The sequence below is a fragment of the Bombina bombina genome, chromosome 1, assembly GCF_027579735.1.
Source record: "Bombina bombina isolate aBomBom1 chromosome 1, aBomBom1.pri, whole genome shotgun sequence".
Classification (NCBI taxonomy): domain Eukaryota; kingdom Metazoa; phylum Chordata; class Amphibia; order Anura; family Bombinatoridae; genus Bombina; species Bombina bombina.
In genome coordinates this window covers 100,405,490-100,431,017 of record NC_069499.1, presented here as the reverse complement: position 1 = coordinate 100,431,017, position 25,528 = coordinate 100,405,490, and the positions used below count along the sequence as shown (strand labels likewise).

General features: G+C 39.7%; 1 protein-coding gene across 1 annotated transcript in view; it reads right to left on the bottom strand.

Moving 5' to 3' along the window:
* The window catches only part of FBLN5 (fibulin 5), a 147,384-nt gene that overhangs the window by 108,569 nt on the left and 13,287 nt on the right, over positions 1–25,528 (bottom strand). The window contains exon 2 of the mRNA XM_053697550.1: positions 11,639–11,693. Within this exon, the coding sequence (XP_053553525.1) occupies positions 11,639–11,693 (55 nt within the window). The remainder of the gene's footprint in view (positions 1–11,638; positions 11,694–25,528) is intronic.

The following is a 25,528-nucleotide window of genomic DNA, read 5'->3' as shown; positions in this document are numbered from 1 at the left end:
CTACTTAAAATAATTAACCCCTAATCTTCCGACCGCAAATCGCCGCCACCTACGTTATCCCTATGTACCCCTAATCTGCTACCCCTAACATCGCCGACCCCTATGTTATATTTATTAACCCCTAATCTGCCCCCCACAACGTCGCCGACACCTACCTACACTTATTAACCCCTAATCTGCCGACCGGAGCTCACCGCTATTCTAATAAATGTATTAACCCCTAAAGCTAAGTCTAACCCTAACACTAACACCCCCCTAAGTTAAATATAATTTTTATCTAACGAAATAAATTAACTCTTATTAAATAAATGATTCCTATTTAAAGCTAAATACTTACCTGTAAAATAAATCCTAATATAGCTACAATATAAATTATAATTATATTATAGCTATTTTAGGATTAATATTTATTTTACAGGCAACTTTGTAATTATTTTAACCAGGTACAATAGCTATTAAATAGTTAAGAACTATTTAATAGTTACCTAGTTAAAATAATAACAAATTTACCTGTAAAATAAATCATAACCTAAGATATAATTAAACCTAACACTACCCTATCAATAAAATAATTAAATAAACTACCTACAATTACCTACAATTAACCTAACACTACACTATCAATAAATTAATTAAACACAATTGCTACAAATAAATAAAATTAAATAAACTATCTAAAGTACAAAAAATAAAAAAGAACTAAGTTACAGAAAATAATAAAATATTTACAAACATAATAAAAATATTACAACAATTTTAAACTAATTACACCTACTCTAAGCCCCCTAATAAAATAACAAAGCCCCCCAAAATAAAAAATTCCCTACCCTATTCTAAAATACAAATATTACAAGCTCTTTTACCTTACCAGCCCTGAACAGGGCCCTTTGCGGGGCATGCCCCAAGAATTTCAGCTCTTTTGCCTGTAAAAAAAAACATACAATACCCCCCCCCAACATTACAACCCACCACCCACATACCCCTAATCTAACCCAAACCCCCCTTAAATAAACCTAACACTACCCCCCTGATGATCTTCCTACCTTGTCTTCACCATGCCAGGTTCACCGATCCGTCCTGGCTCCAAGATCTTCATCCAACCCAAGCGTGGGCTAGACATCCACTGAAGAAGTCCAGAAGAGGGTCCAAAGTCTTCCTCCTATCCGGCAAGAAGAGGACATCCGGACCGGCAAACATCTTCTCCAAGCGGCATCTTCTATCTTCTTCCATCCGATGACGACCGGCTCCATCTTGAAGACCTCCAGCGCGGATCCATCCTCTTCTTCCGACGACTAGACGACGAATGACGGTTCCTTTAAGGGACGTCATCCAAGATGGCGTCCCTCGAATTCCGATTGGCTGATAGGATTCTATCAGCCAATCGGAATTAAGGTAGGAATTTTCTGATTGGCTGATGGAATCAGCCAATCAGAATATAGTTCAATCCGATTGGCTGATCCAATCAGCCAATCAGATTGAGCTCGCATTCTATTGGCTGTTCCGATCAGCCAATAGAATGCGAGCTCAATCTGATTGGCTGATTGGATCAGCCAATCGGATTGAACTATATTCTGATTGGCTGATTCCATCAGCCAATCAGAAAATTCCTACCTTAATTCCGATTGGCTGATAGAATCCTATCAGCCAATCGGAATTCGAGGGACGCCATCTTGGATGACGTCCCTTAAAGGAACCGTCATTCGTCGTCTAGTCGTCGGAAGAAGAGGATGGATCCGCGCTGGAGGTCTTCAAGATGGAGCCGGTCGTCATCGGATGGAAGAAGATAGAAGATGCCGCTTGGAAAAGATGTTTGCCGGTCCGGATGTCCTCTTCTTGCCGGATAGGAGGAAGACTTTGGACCCTCTTCTGGACTTCTTCAGTGGATGTCTAGCCCACGCTTGGGTTGGATGAAGATCTTGGAGCCAGGACGGATCGGTGAACCTGGCATGGTGAAGACAAGGTAGGAAGATCATCAGGGGGGTAGTGTTAGGTTTATTTAAGGGGGGTTTGGGTTAGATTAGGGGTATGTGGGTGGTGGGTTGTAATGTTGGGGGGGGGTATTGTATGTTTTTTTTTACAGGCAAAAGAGCTGAAATTCTTGGGGCATGCCCCGCAAAGGGCCCTGTTCAGGGCTGGTAAGGTAAAAGAGCTTGTAATATTTGTATTTTAGAATAGGGTAGGGAATTTTTTATTTTGGGGGGCTTTGTTATTTTATTAGGGGGCTTAGAGTAGGTGTAATTAGTTTAAAATTGTTGTAATATTTTTATTATGTTTGTAAATATTTTATTATTTTCTGTAACTTAGTTCTTTTTTATTTTTTGTACTTTAGATAGTTTATTTAATTTTATTTATTTGTAGCAATTGTGTTTAATTAATTTATTGATAGTGTAGTGTTAGGTTAATTGTAGGTAATTGTAGGTAGTTTATTTAATTATTTTATTGATAGGGTAGTGTTAGGTTTAATTATATCTTAGGTTAGGATTTATTTTACAGGTAAATTTGTTATTATTTTAACTAGGTAACTATTAAATAGTTCTTAACTATTTAATAGCTATTGTACCTGGTTAAAATAATTACAAAGTTGCCTGTAAAATAAATATTAATCCTAAAATAGCTATAATATAATTATAATTTATATTGTAGCTATATTAGGATTTATTTTACAGGTAAGTATTTAGCTTTAAATAGGAATCATTTATTTAATAAGAGTTAATTTATTTTGTTAGATAAAAATTATATTTAACTTAGGGGGGTGTTAGTGTTAGGGTTAGACTTAGCTTTAGGGGTTAATCCATTTATTAGAATAGCGGTGAGCTCCGGTCGGCAGATTAGGGGTTAATAAGTGTAGGCAGGTGTCGGCGACGATGTGGGGGGCAGATTAGGGGTTAATAAATATAACATAGGGGTCGGCGATGTTAGGGCAGCAGATTAGGGGTACATAGGGATAACGTAGGTGGCGGCGGTTTACGGAGCGGCAGATTAGGGGTTAAAAGTGTAATGCAGGGGTCAGCGATAGCGGGGGCGGCAGATTAGGAGTTAATAAGTGTAAGGTTAGGGGTGTTTAGACTCGGGGTACATGTTAGGGTGTTAGGTGCAGACTTAGGAGGTGTTTCCCCATAGGAAACAATGGGGCTGCGTTAGGAGCTGAACGCTGCTTTTTTGCAGGTGTTAGGTTTTTTTTCAGCTCAAACAGCCCCATTGTTTCCTATGGGAGAATCGTGCACGAGCACGTTTTTGATGCCGGCCGCGTCCGTAAGCAACTCTGGTATCGAGAGTTGCATTTGCGGTATAAATGCTCTACGCTCCTTTTTTGGAGCCTAACGCAGCATTTGTTTGAACTCTCGATACCAGAGTTAAATTTATGGTGCGGCCAGAAAAAAACCCGCGGAGCGTTAACAGCCCTTTTACCGCCGAACTCTAAATCTAGGCCATAGAGAGCCTACTGTGTTTACTTGCTGCCCTCCCTAGTCTATGAGCCACGACTCATATGTGTTTAACCTTTTTTTAATTTCCCCCCCAAAAAAATAATTTCAATAATTTTTCTAGTGTAATCTAATAGTATTTTCTATCAGGCGTTTGTGTATCCGACATACATAGCCTACTGTTTTTAATAGCTGCCCTTCCAAGGCTATCAGCCACGACTCATATGTATGTGCTTAACCTTTTTATTAAAATTTCCAAAAAAAAGTCTTTAAATCATTATGCTAGTGTAATCTAATTGTATTTCTATCAGGCCTGTGTCTAACTGTCTATCTGACTTACACAGCATACTGTTGTTATAATTGCTGCCCTACGTAGCAGCCAGCCAGTGCGACCACTCATAGAGTCATATGTGCATTGCACTTCTTAACATAATTTTAATATTAAAATCTAAAATTTTAAAATATTTTGCTAGTGTAATGTAACTTAATTTTCTATCAGTCCTGTGTTTTTGTCACTTACACAGCATACTATGTTAAATTACTGCCCTACCTACCATCCACGACTCATATCTGCCAGCCTGTCTGCCAGGCCCAAGTAGCCAATTAGTGGCACCAATCACAATTCTTGTAACAGTAATAAAAAAATAAAAAAACATAATTTTTTGGACTGCAAATATTCAGTCTCCTAGGGCCATTGAATTTCATTTACCTCCTGCCTGCCACTGCCAGCCTTTTGTGCCAGGCCGTCTAGCCAAGTATTTACACCAATCATAATTGTTGTCACAGTCAGACAGTATAGTTATTAATTTAAATAAAAAAATTTTTTAGTGTTGATCTTAACCCTCAGTTTGCTCGTGCCTTTGAATTGCACTTTTCTACAGCCTTCCAAGCCTGTGTGCCAGGCCTACTTAAAAAATATTTACACCAATCATATTTGTTGTGACAGTATTCTAATAATTAAAAATTAAAATTTTTGGCAATAGTTGCTGTGATTTGAATCGTCAGTTTGCTGGTGCCATTGAATAGCACTTTCCTCCTGCCTTGCAGCCTGCTGTGAGCCAGGCCTACCTAGCCAATTGTTGTCAGCAATCATATTTCTGTTAACAGTATTTCAAAAATTGTCAATCATCACTGTTTAGACTGTCAGTAATCAGTCTCCTAGTTTCCTTGAATTGCATCTCCCTCCTGCCTGCCATCCTTTTGTGCCAGGCCGTCTTGCCAACTATTTACACCAATCCAAATATTTTGTCACAGTATAGTTACTAATTACAATTAAAAAAATCTTTATTGTTGATGATCTTAACCCTCAGTTTGCTCGTGCCTTTGAATTGCACTTTTCTACAGCCTTCCAAGCCTGTGTGCCAGGCCTACTTAAAAAATATTTACACCAATCATATTTGTTGTGACAGTATTCTAATAATTAAATATTAAAATTTTTGGTAATAGTTGCTGTGATTTGAATCGTCAGTTTGCTGGTGCCATTGAATAGCACTTTCCTCCTGCCTTGCAGCCTGCTGTGAGCCAGGCCCACCTAGCCAATTGTTGTCAGCAATCATATTTCTGTTAACAGTATTGCAAAAATGGTCAATCATCACTGTTTAGACTGTCAGTAATCAGTCTCCTAGTTTCCTTGAATTGCATCTCCCTCCTGCCTGCCATCCTTTTGTGACAGGCCGTCTTGCCAACTATTTACACAAATCCAAATTTTTTGTCACAGTATAGTTACTAATTAAAATTAAAAAAATCTTTATTGTTGATGATCTTAATCCTCAGTTTGCTCGTGCTTTTGAATTTCACTTTTCTACAGCCTTCCAAGCCTGTGTGCCAGGCCTACTTAAAAAATATTTACACCAATCATATTTGTTGTGACAGTATTCTAATAATTAAATATTAAAATTTTTGGTAATAGTTGCTGTGATTTGAATCGTCAGTTTGCTGGTGCCATTGAATAGCACTTTCCTCCTGCCTTGCAGCCTGCTGTGAGCCAGGCCCACCTAGCCAATTGTTGTCAGCAATCATATTTCTGTTAACATTATTGCAAAAATTGTCAATCATCACTGTTTAGACTGTCAGTAATCAGTCTCCTAGTGTCCTTGAATTGCATCTCCCTCCTGCCTGCCATCCTTTTGTGCCAGGCCATCTTGCCAACTATTTACACCAATCCAAATATTTTGTCACAGTATAGTTACTAATTACAATTAAAAAAATCTTTATTGTTGATGATCTTAACCCTCAGTTTGGTCGTGCCTTTGAATTGCACTTTTCTACAGCCTTCCAAGCCTGTGTGCCAGGCCTACTTAAAAAATATTTACACCAATCATATTTGTTGTGACAGTATTCTAATAATTAAATATTAAAATTTTTGGTAATAGTTGCTGTGATTTGAATCGTCAGTTTGCTGGTGCCATTGAATAGCACTTTCCTCCTGCCTTGCAGCCTGCTGTGATCCAGTCCCACCTAGCCAATTGTTGTCAGCAATCATATTTCTGTTAACAGTATTGCAAAAATTGTCAATCATCACTGTTTAGACTGTCAGTAATCAGTCTCCTAGTGTCCTTGAATTGCATCTCCCTCCTGCCTGCCATCCTTTTGTGCCAGGCCGTCTTGCCAACTATTTACACCAATCCAAATATTTTGTCACAGTATAGTTACTAATTACAATTAAAAAAATCTTTATTGTTGATGATCTTAACCCTCAGTTTGCTCGTGCCTTTGAATTGCACTTTTCTACAGCCTTCCAAGCCTGTGTGGCAGGCCTACTTAAAAAATATTTGCACCAATCATATAGGGTAATCAGGATAATCTGGCAGGCCATATAGAACTCCCCAGATAGGGGGGGGGGAACAGGGATTAAAGTGCTAAGAAAAGTACTAATTGACACAAGCTAGTTGGGTCCAAGAACGCATGTTTGATTATTAGAATTTATTAGGGTAATTATATATCTAACAAATCTATCTATTTCTCTTCTATCGATTCTATCTAACTATCAATCTATGTATATCTATCTATCCTATCTATCACTATCAATCTATCTTCTGTCCGGGATGTTTTGAAACAGCCACTTTGGGAATGTTAGTTGATTTAGACCCATTATGGCTTAAAAGCAGACTCTGCATCAACTATGTAATTTTCCATGGGAGTTTTGCCAGGGATCCCCCTCCAGCATGCAACAGTCCAGGTGTTAGTACCCTTAAAACAACTTTTCCATCAGTATTGTGGCCAGAAAGAGTCCTTGTAGGTTTTAAAGTTCGCCTGCCTATTGAATTCAATGGCGGTTCGCGAACAATACCGGAAGTTCGAGTCCGCGGTTCGCGAACCGAAAATTTTAGGTTCGCAACATCACTAGTTATAAGACAGCGGCTTCCCAAGCAGGCTCATGCAATATAAGATAATTACATTTTGTAATGCATACAAGCAAAAGGAAGGTTTATTGTATTCCTTTACAACAATATCAGACTGAGCACAGTAAACAAAATAGACAATTTGCAGAGAGCTGTACAACATAGACTATAGTGAATATGTTTTAGAGAATAATATAATATCTGGAGTGGTCTTTGGATCATATCAAATCAAAGCAGAAAAACATAACTTATAATCACTAGTTATGGCTAAGGTTGCAAATAATTCAAAAATTCAGTCCCCTGGCTGCCAGGTGAGAAATGTGTGTAATGTAAGTTTCCTAGTTACTGTACAAATAAACAGGAATAGAGCATCCTGTACGACATCTGGAAAAAACAACAACCCTGTCTCTGAAACAACAATCAGAAGGGTTTGCCCAGCGTCAGAACTCCAATTACATAGCATGCTTAAGTTTAAGTCTAATAGTCTATCAGTCAGTCTATGACATCTGACTTACTTGTATAGCAGCTGTGTCTGTTGGGTCGTCGTCCGCTCCTCAGGGCCACACTAGTGTGACAGTCAGTGAAGATAGAAGTGCCAACCAACTGCTAAGGGCCTGCACAGAGTCAGTCTGAGACTCAGAGTAGTAGTGGTCACCACAGAGACCGTTAAGTGACAAGTGACCAGTCAATAAGAAGTTCAAGAGCCCCTACCCGGCCTAGGCCGCCTCCTCCTATCGGACCAGTATAAGTTTAAGACTAGTCTATCAGTCAGTCTGTGACATCGATCTGACTTACTTGTATAGCAGCTGTGTCTGTCTGGTCGTCGTCCGCTCCTCAGGGCCACAGTAGTGTGACAGTCAGTGAAGATAGAAGTGCCAACCAACTGCTCACTAGCCTCGCTGCTAATGTCAATAATTATTAACCGGATCGGTCCTCAGCATGTTATCATCTGATTGCAATCCGGATTTGTCGCTCACTAAATTTGATGGCTGTGCTGTGCTCAGTGTCCCAATAGGCAAGAGTGTTTGTCTGTCACTGTTGTTCCCGCCAGATTGGTCCTTTTTTGCGCATGCGCAGTGCAGCAGGGAGTCAAACAACTCCGGTTAGTATGTTCTCCTGGTGCCGTCACTCATCAGGAGAAAAATACATGACCGGCATTGATTGGCTCCCAGGGAAAATACGAGGCCTCTTTAATAGTTTGGTCGGCTGTCTCGGGCCACCGATCTTGGACCCATTCTTGTATCTCCGGCAGAGAGTGATTATAAAAGTGTTCCAACAGAGTGAGCTGGGTTGCTTCAGCCAGGGTGATTACGTGACAGCCTGTGAACCAAGAGTCCAAGTAATGGGTGAACCGGTGTGTCCACTACGTGAAAGGCTGCCCCTCTCTTTAGTTCCCGGGGTGAGGCCATATTGAGCAAGGATGCACTCCTTTACCCGGTCATAGTTCTTTTTGTCCCCCGCAGGCACAGTATGAAATGCCTCTAGGGCTCATCCAGACAGCTTTCCAAGCAGGAGGGTGACCTGGTCGGCATTGGCAATGCCCTGCAACTTACACTGGGTCTCAAACACTTAGTGGTAGCTGTCGATCTCCTCTTCGTTGTCTTTGAATGCTTGAAAACCCTCATGGGGTAACTTCTTTGGCTGGGAAGGTGGATCCAGGGGAGACGGCACGGCTCCCCCCATAGACCTTTGGACCTCCATCATTTTGAGTCGGGTAGTGTCGGATTATAGCCGAGTGATTACGTCCTCGGGTGGGGTGTTCTCATAGAGAGCCATTCGCCACTGAATCTCCCTCTGAACCTCGGACATTACTGTCTCCCCTGTCGACGCCTCGCTTGGCCGCTCACTGCTTTGGTCGCTATCGGACCCACCAGCTGGATCATTGGCCCTGTCACCTTCCATCAGTTCGGCCATGATTGCTGCCTTGGACTTGTTGCTGACTCCTTGCTTCCAAAAAATCTGAGCTCAGCGTACTGCTGTTCCATCTGAAGGAGACTTAAGTGGTTAGTTTCGATGTTCCAGGTAGACGGAAGCATACCACCACTGCCAACCAGTTGTGACGTACACCAGCTACCCACTGCCGGGTAGCTCCACCAGTGGAGTCCTTCCCAAGCCTGGAACATGCTGCTATGTAGCGGAGAAAAGTGATTATAGCAGAGCCCACCCAAATAACCAGACAAAACCAGTATTCAGGTGGAACAAGAACATACTTTATTGTGAAACACACACTGCTTACATACACATTCAGAGCCTTATCTGATCCCAAGATCTCCCGCCATTCTCACCCCTCCAGACAGGCTGGCACCCCTCATAGTGTTCATAGTCCCATAGAGTCCCAGTGGTACAGAGGTGGTTATTCAGGGGGTGATCCCGGGTGAGCGGCAGCACTTCCAAAAAGCAGCATGATCCGTTGCTGGGGGCCGGAGCTGCGGGTGATCAAACGTACATCGGGAAAGCCAGGGGAAGTAGAGGTTGTAGGGGGGGGGCTCCGAAAACCCAAGTTCCCAAGGGAGCTCCCTTCCGCAATCACTCCACCTCTTGCCCTCCCTAGGGGGTACCAATCCCTAAAAGAGCGGAGCTCTGGGGCAAAGGGCCACTGGAGCGACCTGGGGTATAGGTAAGCAGGTGTCCTGGGTGATGTGGCCAAACGGCAGTTCCAGGAGCCCAGCCAGCTGGAGAGGGTTTAGGCGGTCAGAGGTCAGCTCTTCTGTGAGGATGTACAAACCGCAAAACAAGCTATAGAAAGAGTCTGGGAGATCCCATAAGTCCTGAAAAGGCCAAAAGTGGTGTAAAAAGGAGTGAGCCAGGTAGTAGGGGGGTGGGTTTAGCCTTGGCAACCTGGTATCTGTGACTATAGATATATACAGATATATATAGAAATATCTATTTATAAATACTTGGAATGTATAATATTTACAGTGAATACACAGTATAACACTTTATTAAAAATGAATATTGCATAAATATGCTTTAACATGTTTTCATCTACTTAACTGCATATGTGTACATATGTATTTTTGTGTTTATATGTGTATATATGTCTGTCAATACATAAATACATATGTACACACACACACACATATATATATATATATATATATATATATACACTACAGTATATACATACATACATATACATGTTTAGGCATGTATGTGTGTGTATCTCTATGTTAAAGCCCTTTGTCTGCCTTTTTTTTCTAACACCTGAGATCTCATATCTTTGAGCACATAACTTTTTTGTGCAATATTTTTTAATAGATGGTGTTATTATGAGTGTAAGTGCATTTAGTATTGTATTTTTGATGTGTTTTGCAAAACTTTTTGTTTTGCAAAACAGTTACCCAGAGCTCTAAAGTCACAGTAATCATTCTAGCGTAAGTTGCGATTGCACTCAATCGATTGTGTTTACTTTCAACTTGTAATATGAGCGGTAAGTCAGATGAACACAAACCCCGTTATAAACCCCTTATCACTCGGGGCGCAAACATTCGATTACCGAATTTTATTGGATTTTCATCCTTATCAACAAACGAATGTCCATAGGTCTCTTCGTTCTACCAAACAAATGACGCTTTCTACCAAATAAATGACACGTTCAGAACATTCGCCCATGCCTACCCGTAATCTGGCCCAAAATAGGTAAAATGAGGCATCTTTGTTTAAACAAGCATTTCTTTATTTCACTATGCAGTATACATTAGTAAACTTTAAGATATCTTAATGTAATGTCCCTATAATCTATTAACAGTAATTTCAACACTACTAAATAGACATAAAATAAAATTCAGATTTTGTGTGGAAAAATTTATTTAAATGATAATAAGTTTATGATTATTACCGTAAAATTTCTTAAAAGCAATTACACAACATATGTTAAAATTATCTCATAGGGATCTTATGGATACAATAGTAACAGATCTTTCAGAGATTCTGTACAGCTGTGCATATTGGCAGCAGATATACTAGGATGTGGGAACTGACATTGGATACATGGGCTCAACTTAAGCAAATTAATAGCCAGAATTTATTCCCCAGGTATAATGAAGAGAAAAGCTGTAATTTTAAGTAAATAACAAGAGATATCTTAATGTTTTTATGCATTGGTAATATATACAGTATATATAACACAAGGAAATATGTAACTTTTTATTCTGAATAAGAAACTTATTTCTGTATATAGGAGAGATCAGTACAAACATTTCAGTGAGAATAATTAGCACTCATTACTAATTTACTAATTGCTGCGACATTTGTAAATTATCTGCATAAACAAAGGCTCCTTAAAGGGACAGTACACTGTAAAATTGTTTTTCCATTAATGTATTTTCAATGACTTTTTATACCAGCTGCAGAGTATAAAATGTATGAGAAATTGCATTTTCAGGTTTATTTGTGTATATGAAGTAGCTGGTTTTGTGCTTTTAAACCACAGCCTATTACAATGGGTTGAGCTTTAGGTAATATCAGATCTCATTATGTTATCACTTTGTGTACATACACTTGTTGCCTTATCTTATATTTGTCTGTAAACCAAAGCTCAATACTTAGAGTGAACAATGGAAAAAAAGCATTTTAATACTTAATTATCCTGCACCCCTTCTGAGAGTCGAATTTCTTATGAGGCAGTGTTTAACATAGGCTTATTAATAGTGTGCACTCCAGTATAGAAACTCTCAGTATAGGTGGGGATACCTCAGGCTAAATCAGCTATTTCAAATGCTGAAATGGGAGTAAAGGACCTACTTGTAAACAATTGAATACACTCTAGCATGTAAAATGGATAATTGGGAATAATTTAAAGGAGAGAATTTTTTTGGGTAAACTGTCCCTTTAATTTAGTATGGTTAATCTGCTATAGGGAGAGAGAACTCTTACCTGAGCGTGCGGAGAGTCTGTAAAGCAGAGGATGAGTGTGAATAGAGTCAGTAATCTGAAACAAAGAGACAATAAACACAGATTAGTGATAATGTTAGTGATAGTCAGTCTGCCCACTAGAAATATAGGAGCCTGAAACTTTTTTTTCTTGATTTACACGGCATCCTGAAATCATATTTCTGTTCCTCATTATCAATATCTTCATCATCATTATAGTGTTGATCTTTCTTGGGTTTTTGTTTGTTTTTTCAAATCTTTTTTATTAATTCTGTTTTATGGAGTTTAAAGAGACAGTCTACACCTTAGTCATCTTAAAGTCTTACCTTAGATTAAGCTGCAAATAGCCTTCTGCACCTTTTCTATATCATGCACCAGGAACCGTAAAAAAGTTATTTTAAAATTAATATTGTTTCTGGCCACTTTGAAATGGCTGCCATTATTTAAAAGGATGATAAACACCTTGAGATTGTAATATAAAATGTTTTATTGTGCATATCAAAACAACAAAGACAAAAAAATGTCTATTTTGCCTCCTTTTCATACAATTTAGCTCTGAAAGTTATTGATTTTCTGATTTTCAGAACTGAAAAAGCACACTGCAGGTTAACTCTAACAATCTGACCACAGCTAGCCTTGTTGTCTGCAGACTCAAGCTGGGATTGACTCCTCTAAATAAAGTGGTGGGTAGAATTTAACTAATGAAAATCAATTGCAGCATTTGTTATAAATATGTTTATATTTGGTTGTAGCAGGATATCAAAATATCTTGAAATTACAAGGTGTAAATACACTCTGCAAAATAAAAAAAAATAAAAAAAATAACAGTTAAAGTGAAATAAAATAAAAATCTCATCATAGGGAGACATGACCGGGAAACAATACACTTCACATGGACAATAGAGTATTTATGAATTCTGCACGCTGGGCTGAGATGCCGGTAAAATCCTGACTAATCCTTTAGAACACAGCGGAATCCCTAGCCAGTCCCCCGGTTATACCTTTTGTTCTATTCAGAGAGACATTATTATATTATAACAAAGCAGACACTAATATTTTACAAACATTTCGATAAACTGTTCCATAAAGTGTCGCGGTTCTCATTTGATGTGTGAGACAGCATGTATCTCCAACCTCATGCCACTAAAGATGTTAATGGAAGGAATGTCCACTAAGGGAAAGCATAATTTTAAGGCACCCCTATCTCATGGGGGCTTCAGTAAACATTCTCTGAGTCTTTGGGACATTTGAGCAATTTCCAGCTGTGCTGTGTGGCATTTCTGCACTGATCATCAGAATAATATTTAGGGCTGGATTTACAGCCCAGGTGTCCGTAGGCACCAAAATCTGAATCCCCGCAGGCCTGTGGACTGTTCACCGAGTTGCTGGCGACCTTAACTAAGATGACCACTGGCAGTGAAATAATAGGATCATCCGTTATTGTGCATGCTTAGGGGAAGCCGCATGCCATGCATGTGTAATACTCAGAGTGACCTTAACAAAGAGGCCACAATGCATGCACAGTGCTATTATTTCACTGCCATCTTAGTTAAGGTCACCGATTGACCAGTATTTATAATAGGCACAGACAGGGGTCACTCTATGGAGGGCGCCTATAGGCACATGCCTACTCTGCCTTATTATAAATCCACCCCTGATAACTTTGTATGTTTTGTTATGCATTGGCTTATATATTTTCTTTACCTAGTTTTGATTATTAAGGGTAAATAAATCTTTAAAATATACGCACTCCTAGCTGCACTGGCAACCACAACTGGATGGTATATTCCTTATACCCCCTTCTATGTACAATTAGAGGAACAAGATGTACAATTCGTGATCTCATATTAATAGCAGGGTTTTCCAGCCAATTGAATAGGGACCATATTGTGCCACTCCTAGATTTGTCCCAGACAAATACACTGAATATAACCTATAGGGTGGGATAAAAATGATTGAAAAGCAAATAGATGTACTGTAAAAAATTAATAATTATTCTTTATTTGTATAAAACAAACATTATTTATGAGATCTTTTGGCTTTACTGGGTTTTATTAATAATTTTAATGTTTCTCTCAAAGTAATAGTTCTGTTAGTGATAAAGAAACTACTAGGTCAAAATTAAAACTGGGACAGGTCAACCCAAAAGATGCTAGAAACCACATAGGAACAGAGATTTTTCACAGACTATCTTACCCGAAATAAAGGAAACTAAATTAGTACTTTGAGTCCTCAAGGTGAAATCTTTACCTGGTTGTGAAAGTTCCCTAATGCAGTGATTTGCAACCTTTTTTTTGCATTAAAAAATCCTGTGGCACACCACCATCCCAAAATTTTACAAAATCACACATTGTAGCCTAATACAGGATATATATACAGTATATATATATATATATATATATATATATATATATATATATATATACACACACTGTACTTTGCTGTCATGCCATGCCTCCTACAAACTATACATGACATATTGACATTCATTCACAAACAATCATAGTGATTGTCAGTCTGCCGCGGCACACCTGAGGATCTCTCACGGCACACTGGTTGAAAAACACTGCTCTAATGAATGAATTATTATTATCAGACTCAATAAAATACATTTTGTATAATGAGCTACATCCTTTCCAAGATTTTAAGTGTAACATATGCCTGCCTGATATCACTGTCCCTTTAAGACTCCCTTCCCTGCTACTGACAATCATACAGTATGGGGAGTATCTGCATTCAACTTACCTGCCAAATTAATTAATCATTCATGCAGCAGATTCCCTCAGCCTCTTTATTTAATCATCTAAGGCCTAATGTGCATTGCATTAGCTTTGAAGTTTTGTTCCAGAACAACAGAGGTCTGTCACTTTTCCAGTATGGATTTTACCAGCATATTCAAACTACAGCCTTTCCTTTTAGCTAAGCTTAAAATCATCTAATCGCAAGTATCCATATAATTCCCATTTTGTTTCCAGGACACTGCTACAAACTCTGAACTTATTCTAAATTACAAGTATGCATTTGGTTATACTAACTCTCTAATTGCTACAACAGCATCATACTCAAAACTTTATAACTATTCACTGTTACAAGTTGTCATAGCTGAAATATCCTCCTGCAAATATATTAATATATTCCGAACTCTGCATCTATGTGTTCAGTTAAACAGCTTTCCTGTGATTCTCCAATATATGCACAAACAGTATTTAATTCCTTAAACTTGCAATTTGTCTATCACCTGTGCTGCTCTACTTATTACTCTGGCATACAGCTCTAAATAATATTATGTACTGTGAACCTGCAACAACTCTTTGCATCTATGAGTTACAATCTACTACCAGTTTACTCTGAAGCCTGAACATCTTACATTGCTATATTTTTTACTCATGAATCCTGCAGCTACTCCTATTAACTATAAAGTATCAATATATGTTTCCATTGAAGCCAGAATATATTGTATACATATGTTTTACTCTCCATGATTTCTACAATAACTTCTTGCAACTATGAATCACAGAATACCATCTATCCACGTCCAGGATACTCTTCCCCGGGTCAGGGGTCGGTGTCTCCAATTCCCTACCACTGCCCCGAGGGTCTGTGTCCTGAGCGCATATACACCGGAACATGACACTAAGCCTGATTCTTTACAATGATCTAGATCTTTGTTTTGGCCCAAGCCCAGTCACACTCTGGCCTGAAGCAGTCCTTTGATTAACTTATTCGGCCTTCAGCTTGTATAAACCTGCTATTGCAGCACATTTTCCACCTTTCTTCTTCCATAGTAACTTTGTGGTATAAAGAAAGATGCAAAATCCAGTCTGCTTTGAGCACTGATAGTCTGATTTCCACAGCTCTTTCAGTCTTCCATCACTGCTAGACATCTGGCAAATGCAAAACCAATCAGCATCAACCTGCGCACCCTCCCTCAGCAGTATATTACAGTAAGCAGCCTCTGTTCAAATGTATAATTAAAGATGGTTCTTAAACTGCCCAACACATTAGTATATCTCCTTGCTTACGGTAGTGTTTCTTTATTCCTATTCGCCTACTTTAAATTTCTTTTTTTTTATGCCTCTGCTCTGAATAACATTTTTTTTTTTGCCTTTTGTCTTCACTGTTGCTTGTCTCAGTTATCCACAAGCCCTCACCATGGCCACATATCAATAGCACTCTGTCTTGGGACTGCAATATTCATCCAGCCCAATACAACATTTAACTAGTCAAGGGGAACAATGGATGAGTCAGTCTTCCAGCGTGCACATGATTGGGTGTGAAAGTAGGCTAGAAACGTGTCTACCCTGTAGAACATATATGTAGAGAGACCAGAAGGGTCTGCTCAGTGTATGCGTGTATAAAGATAAGCAAGCATAAAATCAAAAAGTAATGATAGGAGTATGCAGAAGGCGACTAGGTCCATCGCCAATACCCCCGGTGTCCTTGATATTTAGGTTTGTGCTTTTTTGGACTCTGCCCCTCTTCAGATAAAATCTATAATGTTTGTAGCTATAATATCTGATCTTTCTATATTGTACAAATGATATACACCACATCAGCCCATGTAGGCACACATTCTTATTATTTCACCAAGATTCTCTAAGATCATTGCCCTTTTGTTCTGGCATTTCTCATTGTCTAAACTTTACATATGTTAAACGCTTTGATGTTATTGACATTTTGTATTGCTCTCCAGCTTCCTCTCTTTTGTTCAAAACCTCATAAAATGCAGATTACAAACACAGGCCTAGATTACTAGTTTTGCGTTAGAGGCTGTGCGGTGCTAACGAGCTGTTTTCTCTCACAGCTCACTTACCTGCAGTGCTGGTATTACGAGTTTTCAGAAACCCATTGTTAAAAGACAAGAAGTGAGCGTTGAGCAAAATTTTGCTCCTTACCGCACTCCAATACCAGTGCTGCTTAAGTCAGCGGTGAGCTGGTCGTACGTGCTCGTGCACAATTTCCCCATAGGAATCAACGGGGAGAGCCGGCTGAAAAAAAGTCTAACACCTGCAAAAACTCCTTAATGCAGCCCCATTGATTCCTATGGGGATAAAAAAGTTATGTTTACACCTAACACCCTAACATGAACCCCGAGTCTAAACACCCCTAATCTTACACTTATTGACCCTAATCTGACTGCCACCCCCGACATCGCCAACACCTACATTATAATTATTAACCCCTAATCTGCCGCTCCGGAGACCGCCGCCACCTACATTATATGTATTAACCTCTAATCTGCTGCTCCCAACATCGCCGACACCTACATACTATTTATTAACCCCTAATCTGCCACCCCCAATGTCGTTGCAACTTACCTACATTTATTAACCCCTAATCTGTCACCCCCAACATATTAAATGTATTAACCCCTAAACCTAAGTCTAACCCTAACCCTAACACCCCCTAACTTAAATATAATTAAAATAAATCTAAATAAAATTACTATCATTAACTAAATTATTCCTATTTAAAACTAAATACTTACCTGTAAAATAAACCCTAAACTAGCTACAATATAACTAATAGTTACATTGTAGCCATCTTAAGATTTATTTTTATTTTACAGGCAAGTTTTTATTTATTTTAACTAGGTAGAATAGTTATTAAATAGTTATTAACTATTTAATAACTACCTAGCTAAAATAAATACAAATTTACCTGTAAAATAAAACCTAACCTAATTTACAATAACACCTAACACTACACTACAATTAAATAAATTAACTACATGAAATACAATTACCTAAATTAAATTAAATTAGCTAAAGTACAAAAACCCCCCCCACTAAATTACAGAAAATAATAAACAAATTACAGATATTTAAACTAATTACACCTAATCTAATAGCCGTATTAAAATAAAAAAAAGCCCCCCCCCAAAATAAAAAAAGCCCTAGCCTAAACTAAACTACCAATAGCCCTTAAAAGGGCCTTTTGCGGGGCATTTCCCCAAAGTAATCAGCTCTTTTACCTGAAAAATAAATACAAACAACCCCCCAACAGTAAAACCCACCACCCACACAACCAACCCCCCAAATAAAATACTATCTAACAAAACCTAAGCTCCCCATTGCCCTGAAAAGTGCATTTGGGTGGGCATTGCCCTTAAAAGGGCAGTTAGATCTATTGCAGCCCAAAGTCCCTAACCTAAAAATAAAACCCACCCAATACACCCTTAAAAAAACCTAACACTAACCCCCTGAAGATCGACTTAACAGGAGAAGTCTTCATCCAAGCCGGGTCGAAGTCCTCAACGAAGCCGGGAGAAGTCTTCATCCAAGCCGAGCGAAGTGGTCCTCCAGACGGGCAGAAGTCTTCATCCAGACGTCATCTTCTATCGTCATCCATCTGATGCGGAGCGGGTCCATCTTCAAGACATCCGAAGCGGAGCATTCTCTTCATCCGGAGTCTTCTTACTGAATGAAGGTACCTTTAAGTGACGTCATCCAAGATGGCGTCCCTTAGATTCCGATTGGCTAATAGAATTCTATCAGCCAATCGTAATTAAGGTAGAAAAAATCCTATTGGCTGATGCAATCAGCCAATAGGATTGGAGTTCAATCAGCCAGTAGAATGCAAGCTCAATCCTATTGGCTGATTGGATCAGCCAATAGGATTGAACTTCAATCCTATTGGCTGATTGCATGATTGCTGAGCCAATCAGAATCTAAGGGGCGCCCTCTTGGATGATGTCACTTAAAGGTACCTTCATTCAGCTTTAGTCGTCGGATGAAGAGGATGCTCCGCGTTGGATGTCTTGAAGATGGACCCGCTCCGGATGGATGAAGATAGAAGATGCCGTCTGGATGAAGACTTCTGCCCGTCTGGAGGACCACTTCGCTCAGCTTGGATGAAGACTTCTCCCGGCTTCGTTGAGGACTTCGGCCCGGGGGTTAGTGTTAGGTTTTTTAAGGGTGTATTGGGTGGGTTTTATTTTTAGGTTAGGGACTTTGGGCTGCAATAGAGCTAACTGCCCTTTTAAGGGCAATGCCCATCCAAATGCCCTTTTCAGGGCAATGGGGAGCTTAGGTTATTTTAGATAGTATTTTATTTGGGGGGGTTGGTTGTGTGGGTGGTGGGTTTTACTGTTGGGGGGTTGTCTTTATTTATTTTTCAGGTAAAAGAGCTGATTACTTTGGGGCATGCCCCGCAAAAGGCCCTTTTAAGGGGTATTGGTAGTTTAGTTTAGGCTAGGGGGGTTTTATTTAAGGGGGGCTTTTTATTTTAATAGGGCTATTAGATTAGGTGTAATTAGTTTAAATATCTGTAATTTGTTTATTATTTTCTGTAATTTAGTGGGGGGGGTTTGTACTTTAGCTAATTTAATTTAGTTAATTTATTTAATTATAGTGTAGTGTTAGGTGTTATTGTAACTTAGGTTAGGTTTTATTTTACAGGTAAATTTGTATTTATTTTAGCTAGGTAGCTATTAAATAGTTAATAACTATTTACTAACTATTATACCTAGTTAAAATAAATACAAACTTGCCTGTAAAATAAAAATAAACCCTAAGCTAGTTACAATGTAACTATTAGTTATATTGTAGCTAGCTTAGGGTTTATTTTATAGGTAAGTATTTAGTTTTAAATAGGAATAATTTAGTTAATGATAGTAATTTTATTTAGATTTATTGTAATTATATTTAAGTTAGGGGGTGTTAGGGTTAGACTTAGGGGTTAATAACTTTAATATAGTGGCTGCGACGTTGGGGGCGGCAGATTAGGGGTTAATAAATGTAGGTAGGTTGGGGCAACATTGGGGGCAGCAGATAAGGGGTTAATAAATAGTATGTAGGTGTCGGCGATGTTGGGGGCAGCAGATTAGGGGTTAATACATATAATGTAGGTGGTGGCGGTGTCCAGAGCGGCAGATTAGGGGTAAAACTTTTTATTATAGTGTTTGCAATGCGGGAGGGACTCGGTTTAGGGATTAATAGGTAGTTTATGGGTGTTAGTGTACTTTTCAGCACTTTAGTTATGAGTTTTATGTTACGGCATTGTACCATAAAACTCATAACTACTGACTTTTAAATGCGTTAGGACTCTTGACGGAGTAGGGTGTACCGCTCACTTTTTGGCCTCCCAGGACAGACTCGTAATATCAGCGCTATGGAAGTCCCATAGAAAAAAGACTTTACAAAGTTTACGTAAGTCGTTTTGCGGTAAGGCCAAAGAAGTGTGCGGTGACCCTAAACGTTCAAGACTCGTAATACCAGCGGGCGTAAAAAAGCAGCGTTAGGACCTCTTAACGCTGCTTTTTTACCCTAACGCACAACTCGTAATCTAGGCGCATGACTGTAATGTCTATTTGCTTCAAATTGTTAAAAGTCATTAGATATATTGGTTTGAGAAATATTTCTTATAGCTTGAGACAGATAGAACATTTTTATTGTGTGTTCATTTAACTGGCAGCAAAAGCACATACAGAAATGATTTACTAATTTCTATGGACAGATGTGGAAATAATAACCAAAGGAAAATAATGGACGCATTTTCCTCTCCATTAATTCAGTATTTTCCATGCAAGCTAGGAAACATTTCCTTCCATTCAATATCCTTCTGACACAGCCATTGAGGTCAGGGCACACGCAGTGATATAGAGCCTTGTTTTCAACACCAGTCCTTAGGGCACACCAACAGGACAGATTTTCATGGTTTCTGAACCAAAGCAGAGGCAAAATAATCAGCTGATCAATAGCTATGGTTACTAATCTGTTTCAAATATCAGCTGCTAATTTCACCTGTGCTCATTTGTGTGCTTTGATGACTTGAGGACAGTATTGTGTATGTAGAATAGCTCTGATTGGTTTATGCCAGAAGGTCACTGTTTCTCAGGGGTTTTTTTCCTGCTGGGATCCTTTGACATACTTTTGAAATTTATGTGGCATCACTGATTAAGTAATTTAATGTCTCTGACACTCCAGTGTCTAAAATATTGTACATTACTATTTTACATTAAAAAGAATTACAAGATTGAAAATTTATACAGGGACAGTCAACTCAAATTTTTTTATTGTTTAAAAAGATAGATAATCCCTTTATTTTGCGCAGAAAACATATTTATATTAATAAACTTTTTATCTCTGTGATTACCTTGTATCTAAGCATCTTCTGACTGCCCCCTGATCACATGACATTTTATTTATTATCTATTGACTTACATTTAAGCCAATTAGTGCTTTGTTGCTAGAACCCATGGGAGTGAGCACTATGTTATCTGTATGGCTCACATGAACTAGCAGTTTCCTGTTGTGAAAAGCTAATAAAAAGGCATGTGATAAGAGGCTGTCTGTAGTGACTTAGAAACAGACAGAAATTTGTAGGTTTAAATGTTATAAAGTATATTAATATAACCATGTTGGTTGTGCAAAGCTGGGGAATTGGTAATAAAGGCGTTATCTATCTTTTTAAACAATAAAACATTTTGTGTTGACTGTCCCTTTAAGCAGACATAGAAGTTAAAATAAAACTTATGTGATTCAGACAGTGATTCCCTTTTTAATTATATTTATCTCTTTGTATTAATGTTCTATTTTAAACACTTTCACAGTAGAGCATATCTTGGCGGGCTCACACCAGGTGTGTATATGTATAATATTGGCTAAGACATTATTAAAAACACTGCTGATATAAAATGCTTGAAGATGTGCACAAATTCTCTGATTGTACAGAATAAGGTTTATAACTGTAGGAAGGCTGCGGTTTTAAACAAACAAGACTAAATAGCAAATATTTAACTCCCAATCATGAAGATGCGATTGCCAAGCCAAACCTCATTCTTAAAGACCACAATACTGTACTTTCACATTCCAAAATTGAAAGCCTTAAATAAAAACTACGATATTAAGAGAGTGGTTGCTAAACGGCATTTCTCTATGTTTCAGTTGTGATTTCCAATTTCTTGCGTTGTCTGCAGATCTCATTAGCTGTACAAGACATCTGTCTATTAAATACAAATACATATGTAAATGTCTGTCCTACTCACTGCTGAGAGACTATACAATATAAATAATATAGGTTTAATGAATCTAGACCACATATTGACACTTGAGTGTATAGCTCTTAAGCAATATTATAGAATTAATAAGTTGAATTAGATGTGTCCATTTTGTCGCCTAAATAAATGGTCACGCCCATGGTCGAGAGCATTATAATTGCCAAAGCCATTGCTGTGCAAGCATTGTATGGGCAATTATCTGCTCAGATCCAATCTGAACTTTTCCCAATACGAAAATATTGTTGACGATTTGATTGTGATTACTCAGAACTTTATAAACACGGATCGGGAGCAAAAATATAAAAACGTAGACAAACAGGATTGGAATTGATTCGAAAGTTTAAACTAAGGATACAGAGTTAAAGTTATAGTAAATCCTAGCGTTTGTGGAACGTTAGGGTTCACCAGTGTAGCAAATAAAGGGGACTTTCAGTCATGAAGTTTAAAATACTTCATGTTGAAAGATCCTTTATTTTTCTGCAGCATTCCCCGCACTGAGCGCCTCAGGCCACTCACGGCAGAGTGTTATTTTATCACTGAGGTGATCTTAGCCAATAGCCTGCTAGCTATCCAGCATAATGCCAGCTAGGGCGCACAGCCATTGGCTAAGAGGTGTAAAATAGCGTTCTGCTGTGGGTGGCCTGAGGCGCTCAGTGCGGTGAACGCTGCAGACAAATAAAGTATTTTACACTTCATCACTGAAAGTCCCCTTTATTTGCTACACTGGAGAATCCTAGCATTCCACAAACGCTAGGATTTACTATCACTTTAACTCTGTATCCTTAGTTTAAACTTTCGTGTCAATTCCAATCCTGTTTGTCTACGTTTTTTTTTTGCTCCCGATCAGTGTTTATAAAGTTCTGAGTAATCACAATCCAATTGTCAACAATATTTACGTATTGGGAAAAATATTTTTCTTTCATGGTTCAGATAGAGCGTACAATTTTAAACAACTTTCCAATTTACTTCTGTTATCAAATTTGCTTAGTTCTCTTGGTATCCTTTGTTGAAAAGCATACCTAGGTAGGCTCAGGAGCTAGTAGCTAGCTGCTGATTGGTGGCTGCACATAAATGTCTCTTGTCAATGGCTCACTGTATTCAGCTAGCTCCCAGTAGTGCATTGCTGCTCCTTTAACAAGGGATACCAAGAAAATGAAGCAAAATTGATAATAGAAAAATTCGAAAATTGTTTAAAATAGTATGTTTTATCTAAATCATGAAAGAAACATTTGGGGTTTCATGTCCCTTTAATAAAAAATACATACTACAGAGCACATGCGTGCCTAACCTGTCAGTACAAAAGTATTATACAGCTAATAATACATTCTCTCTTTCCAGCGCTTTAATGGCAACACCATAACGCCATATGAAAGCCCCTATTATATTTAGCCATAATTTAAAGACACATAAAAGCCAAAATTAAAACTTTCATGGATCAGACAGAGCATGCAATTTTAAGAGACTTTCAATTTAATTTTATTAACACACTGACTTTGTTCTTTTTGCATCCTTTGTTGAAATGCATATCTAGGTAGGCTCAGCAGCAGCAATACATTACTGGTGATTGGTGGCTGTACACATATGCCTCTTGTCATAGGCTCACCAGATGTGTTCAGCTAGGTCCCAATAGTGTATTGCTGCCCTCGAGCTGAGTAACATGTAAGCAATAGTGAAATATTAAAATACTAGTCCTAAAGCCCGTGTACAAGGGCCATTTTTTGCAGTACAGCGGTCCCACCCCTTGCTCTCTCTCTATCCCCCCTCTCTTTTGCTCTCTCTTTCTCCCCTCTCTTTTGCTCTCTCTCTCCACCCCTCTCTTTTACTCTCTCTCTCCCCCCCTCTCTTTTGCTCTCTCTCTCCCCCCTCTCTTTTGCTTTCTCTCTCCCCCTCTCTTTTGCTCTCTCTCTCCGCCCTCTCTTTTGCTCTCTCTACCCCTCTCTTTTGCTCTCTCTCTCCCCCCTCTCTTTTGCTTTCTCTCTCCCCCTCTCTTTTGCTCTCTCTCTCCGCCCTCTCTTTTGCTCTCTCTTCCCCCTCTCTTTGGCTCTCTCCCCCTCTCTTTTGCTCTCTCTCTCCCCCCTCTCTTTTGCTCTCTCTCTCCCCCCCTCTCTTTTGCTCTCTCTCCCCCCCTCTCTTTTGCTTTCTCTCTCCCCCTCTCTTTTGCTCTCTCTCTCCGCCCTCTCTTTTGCTCTCTCTTCCCCCTCTCTTTGGCTCTCTCCCCCTCTCTTTTGCTCTCTCTCTCCCCCCTCTCTTTTGCTCTCTCTCTCCCCCCTCTCTTTTGCTGTCTCTCCCCCCCTCTCTTTTGCTCTCTCTCCCCCTCTTTTGCTGTCTCTCTCCCTCTCTTTTGCTCTCTCTCCCCCCTCTTTTGCTGTCGCTCTCCCTCTTTTTTGTTCTCTCTCTTACCCCTCTCGTTTGCTCTCTCTCTCTCCTCTCGTTTGCTCTCTCCTCTCTTTTGCTGTCTCTCCCTCTCTCTCCCCCTCTCTTTTGCGTTCTCTCCCCCTCTCTTTTGCGCTATCTCCCCCCCTCTCTTTTGCGCTCTCTCCCCCTCTCTTTTGCGCTCTCTCCCCCTCTCTTTTGCACTCTCTCCCCCTCTCTTTTGCGCTCTATGCCCCTCTCTGCCTCCTCTCTTTTGCGCTCTCTCCCCCTCTCTTTTGCGCTCTCTCCCCCTCTCTTTTGCGCTCTCTCCCCCCCCTCTTTTGCGCTCTCTCCCCTTCTCTTTTGTGCTCTCTCCCCCCCTCTCTTTTGCGCACTCTCCCCCCTCTCTTTTGCGTTTTCTCCCCCCTCTCTTTTGCGCACTCTCCCCCCTCTCTTTTGTGCACTCTCCCTCCTCTCTTTTGCGCACTCTCCCTCCTCTCTTTTGCGCTCTCTCCCCCCTCTCTTTTGCGCTCTCTCCCCCCTCTCTTTATCACTCTCTCCCCCTCTCTTTTGTACTCTCTCCCCCCTCTCTTTTGCTGTCTCTCTCCCCCCTCTCTTTTGCTGTCTCTCTCCCTCCTCTCATTTGCTGTCTCTCCCCCCCCCCTCTGTTTTACTATCTCTCTCCCTCCTCTCTTTTGCTGTCTCTCTCCCTCCTCTCTTTTGCTGTCTCTCTCCTCCCTCTCTTTTGCTGTCTTTCTCCCCCCTCTCTTTTGCTGTCTCTCTACCCCTCTCTCTCCCCCTCTCTCTTTTGCTATTTCTCTATCCCTCTATCCCCCCTCTTCTTCTCTCTCTATCCTTCTGCTCTCTCTATCCCCCCTCTTTAGATCTCTCTGTCTCTCGGCATCTGGCCCCGCCAGCGTCATGCCCGACCGCGCCCATGTCACGCCTGGCCACGCCCACATTGCACCCATCCGGCTACGCCCACTCCGCACCCACCCGGCCACGCCCATTCCACACCAGGTCAGTTGGAAGGCCAGGTGTGTTTGTCCTCGCGCGCAGTCTCTACTGCGCATGACAGCTTCAGACAAAAAACACACTTAGGCTTTTATTATAAAGGATTAGAGCAGTGTTTCTCAACCACGGTCCTCAAGTACCCCCAATAGTCCAGGTTTACATTATAGCTGAACACAGGTGAAATAATCAGCTGATCAGTAACCATGGTTACTAAGCTGCTCTCACCCATCAGCTGATTATTTCACCTGTGCTCCTGTTCAGCTATAATGAAAACCTGACCTGTTGGGGTACTTGAGGACCGCGGTTTACAAACACTGCATTAGAGCATATTCTTTTTGTACATTTATGCTCATTTCTAAACAGAAGGATGTAACCTTATAAAAAAAGGTTCCCTATATTAATATGGAAAGAGCCAATAACACTATAGTCTAGGGTAACTTGTGTGGTCATATTTAGCGCCATTTATTGTATTTTGGTTCTAACTTGCTTATGTCCTATTAATACATCAATTGCAATAATGCAACATC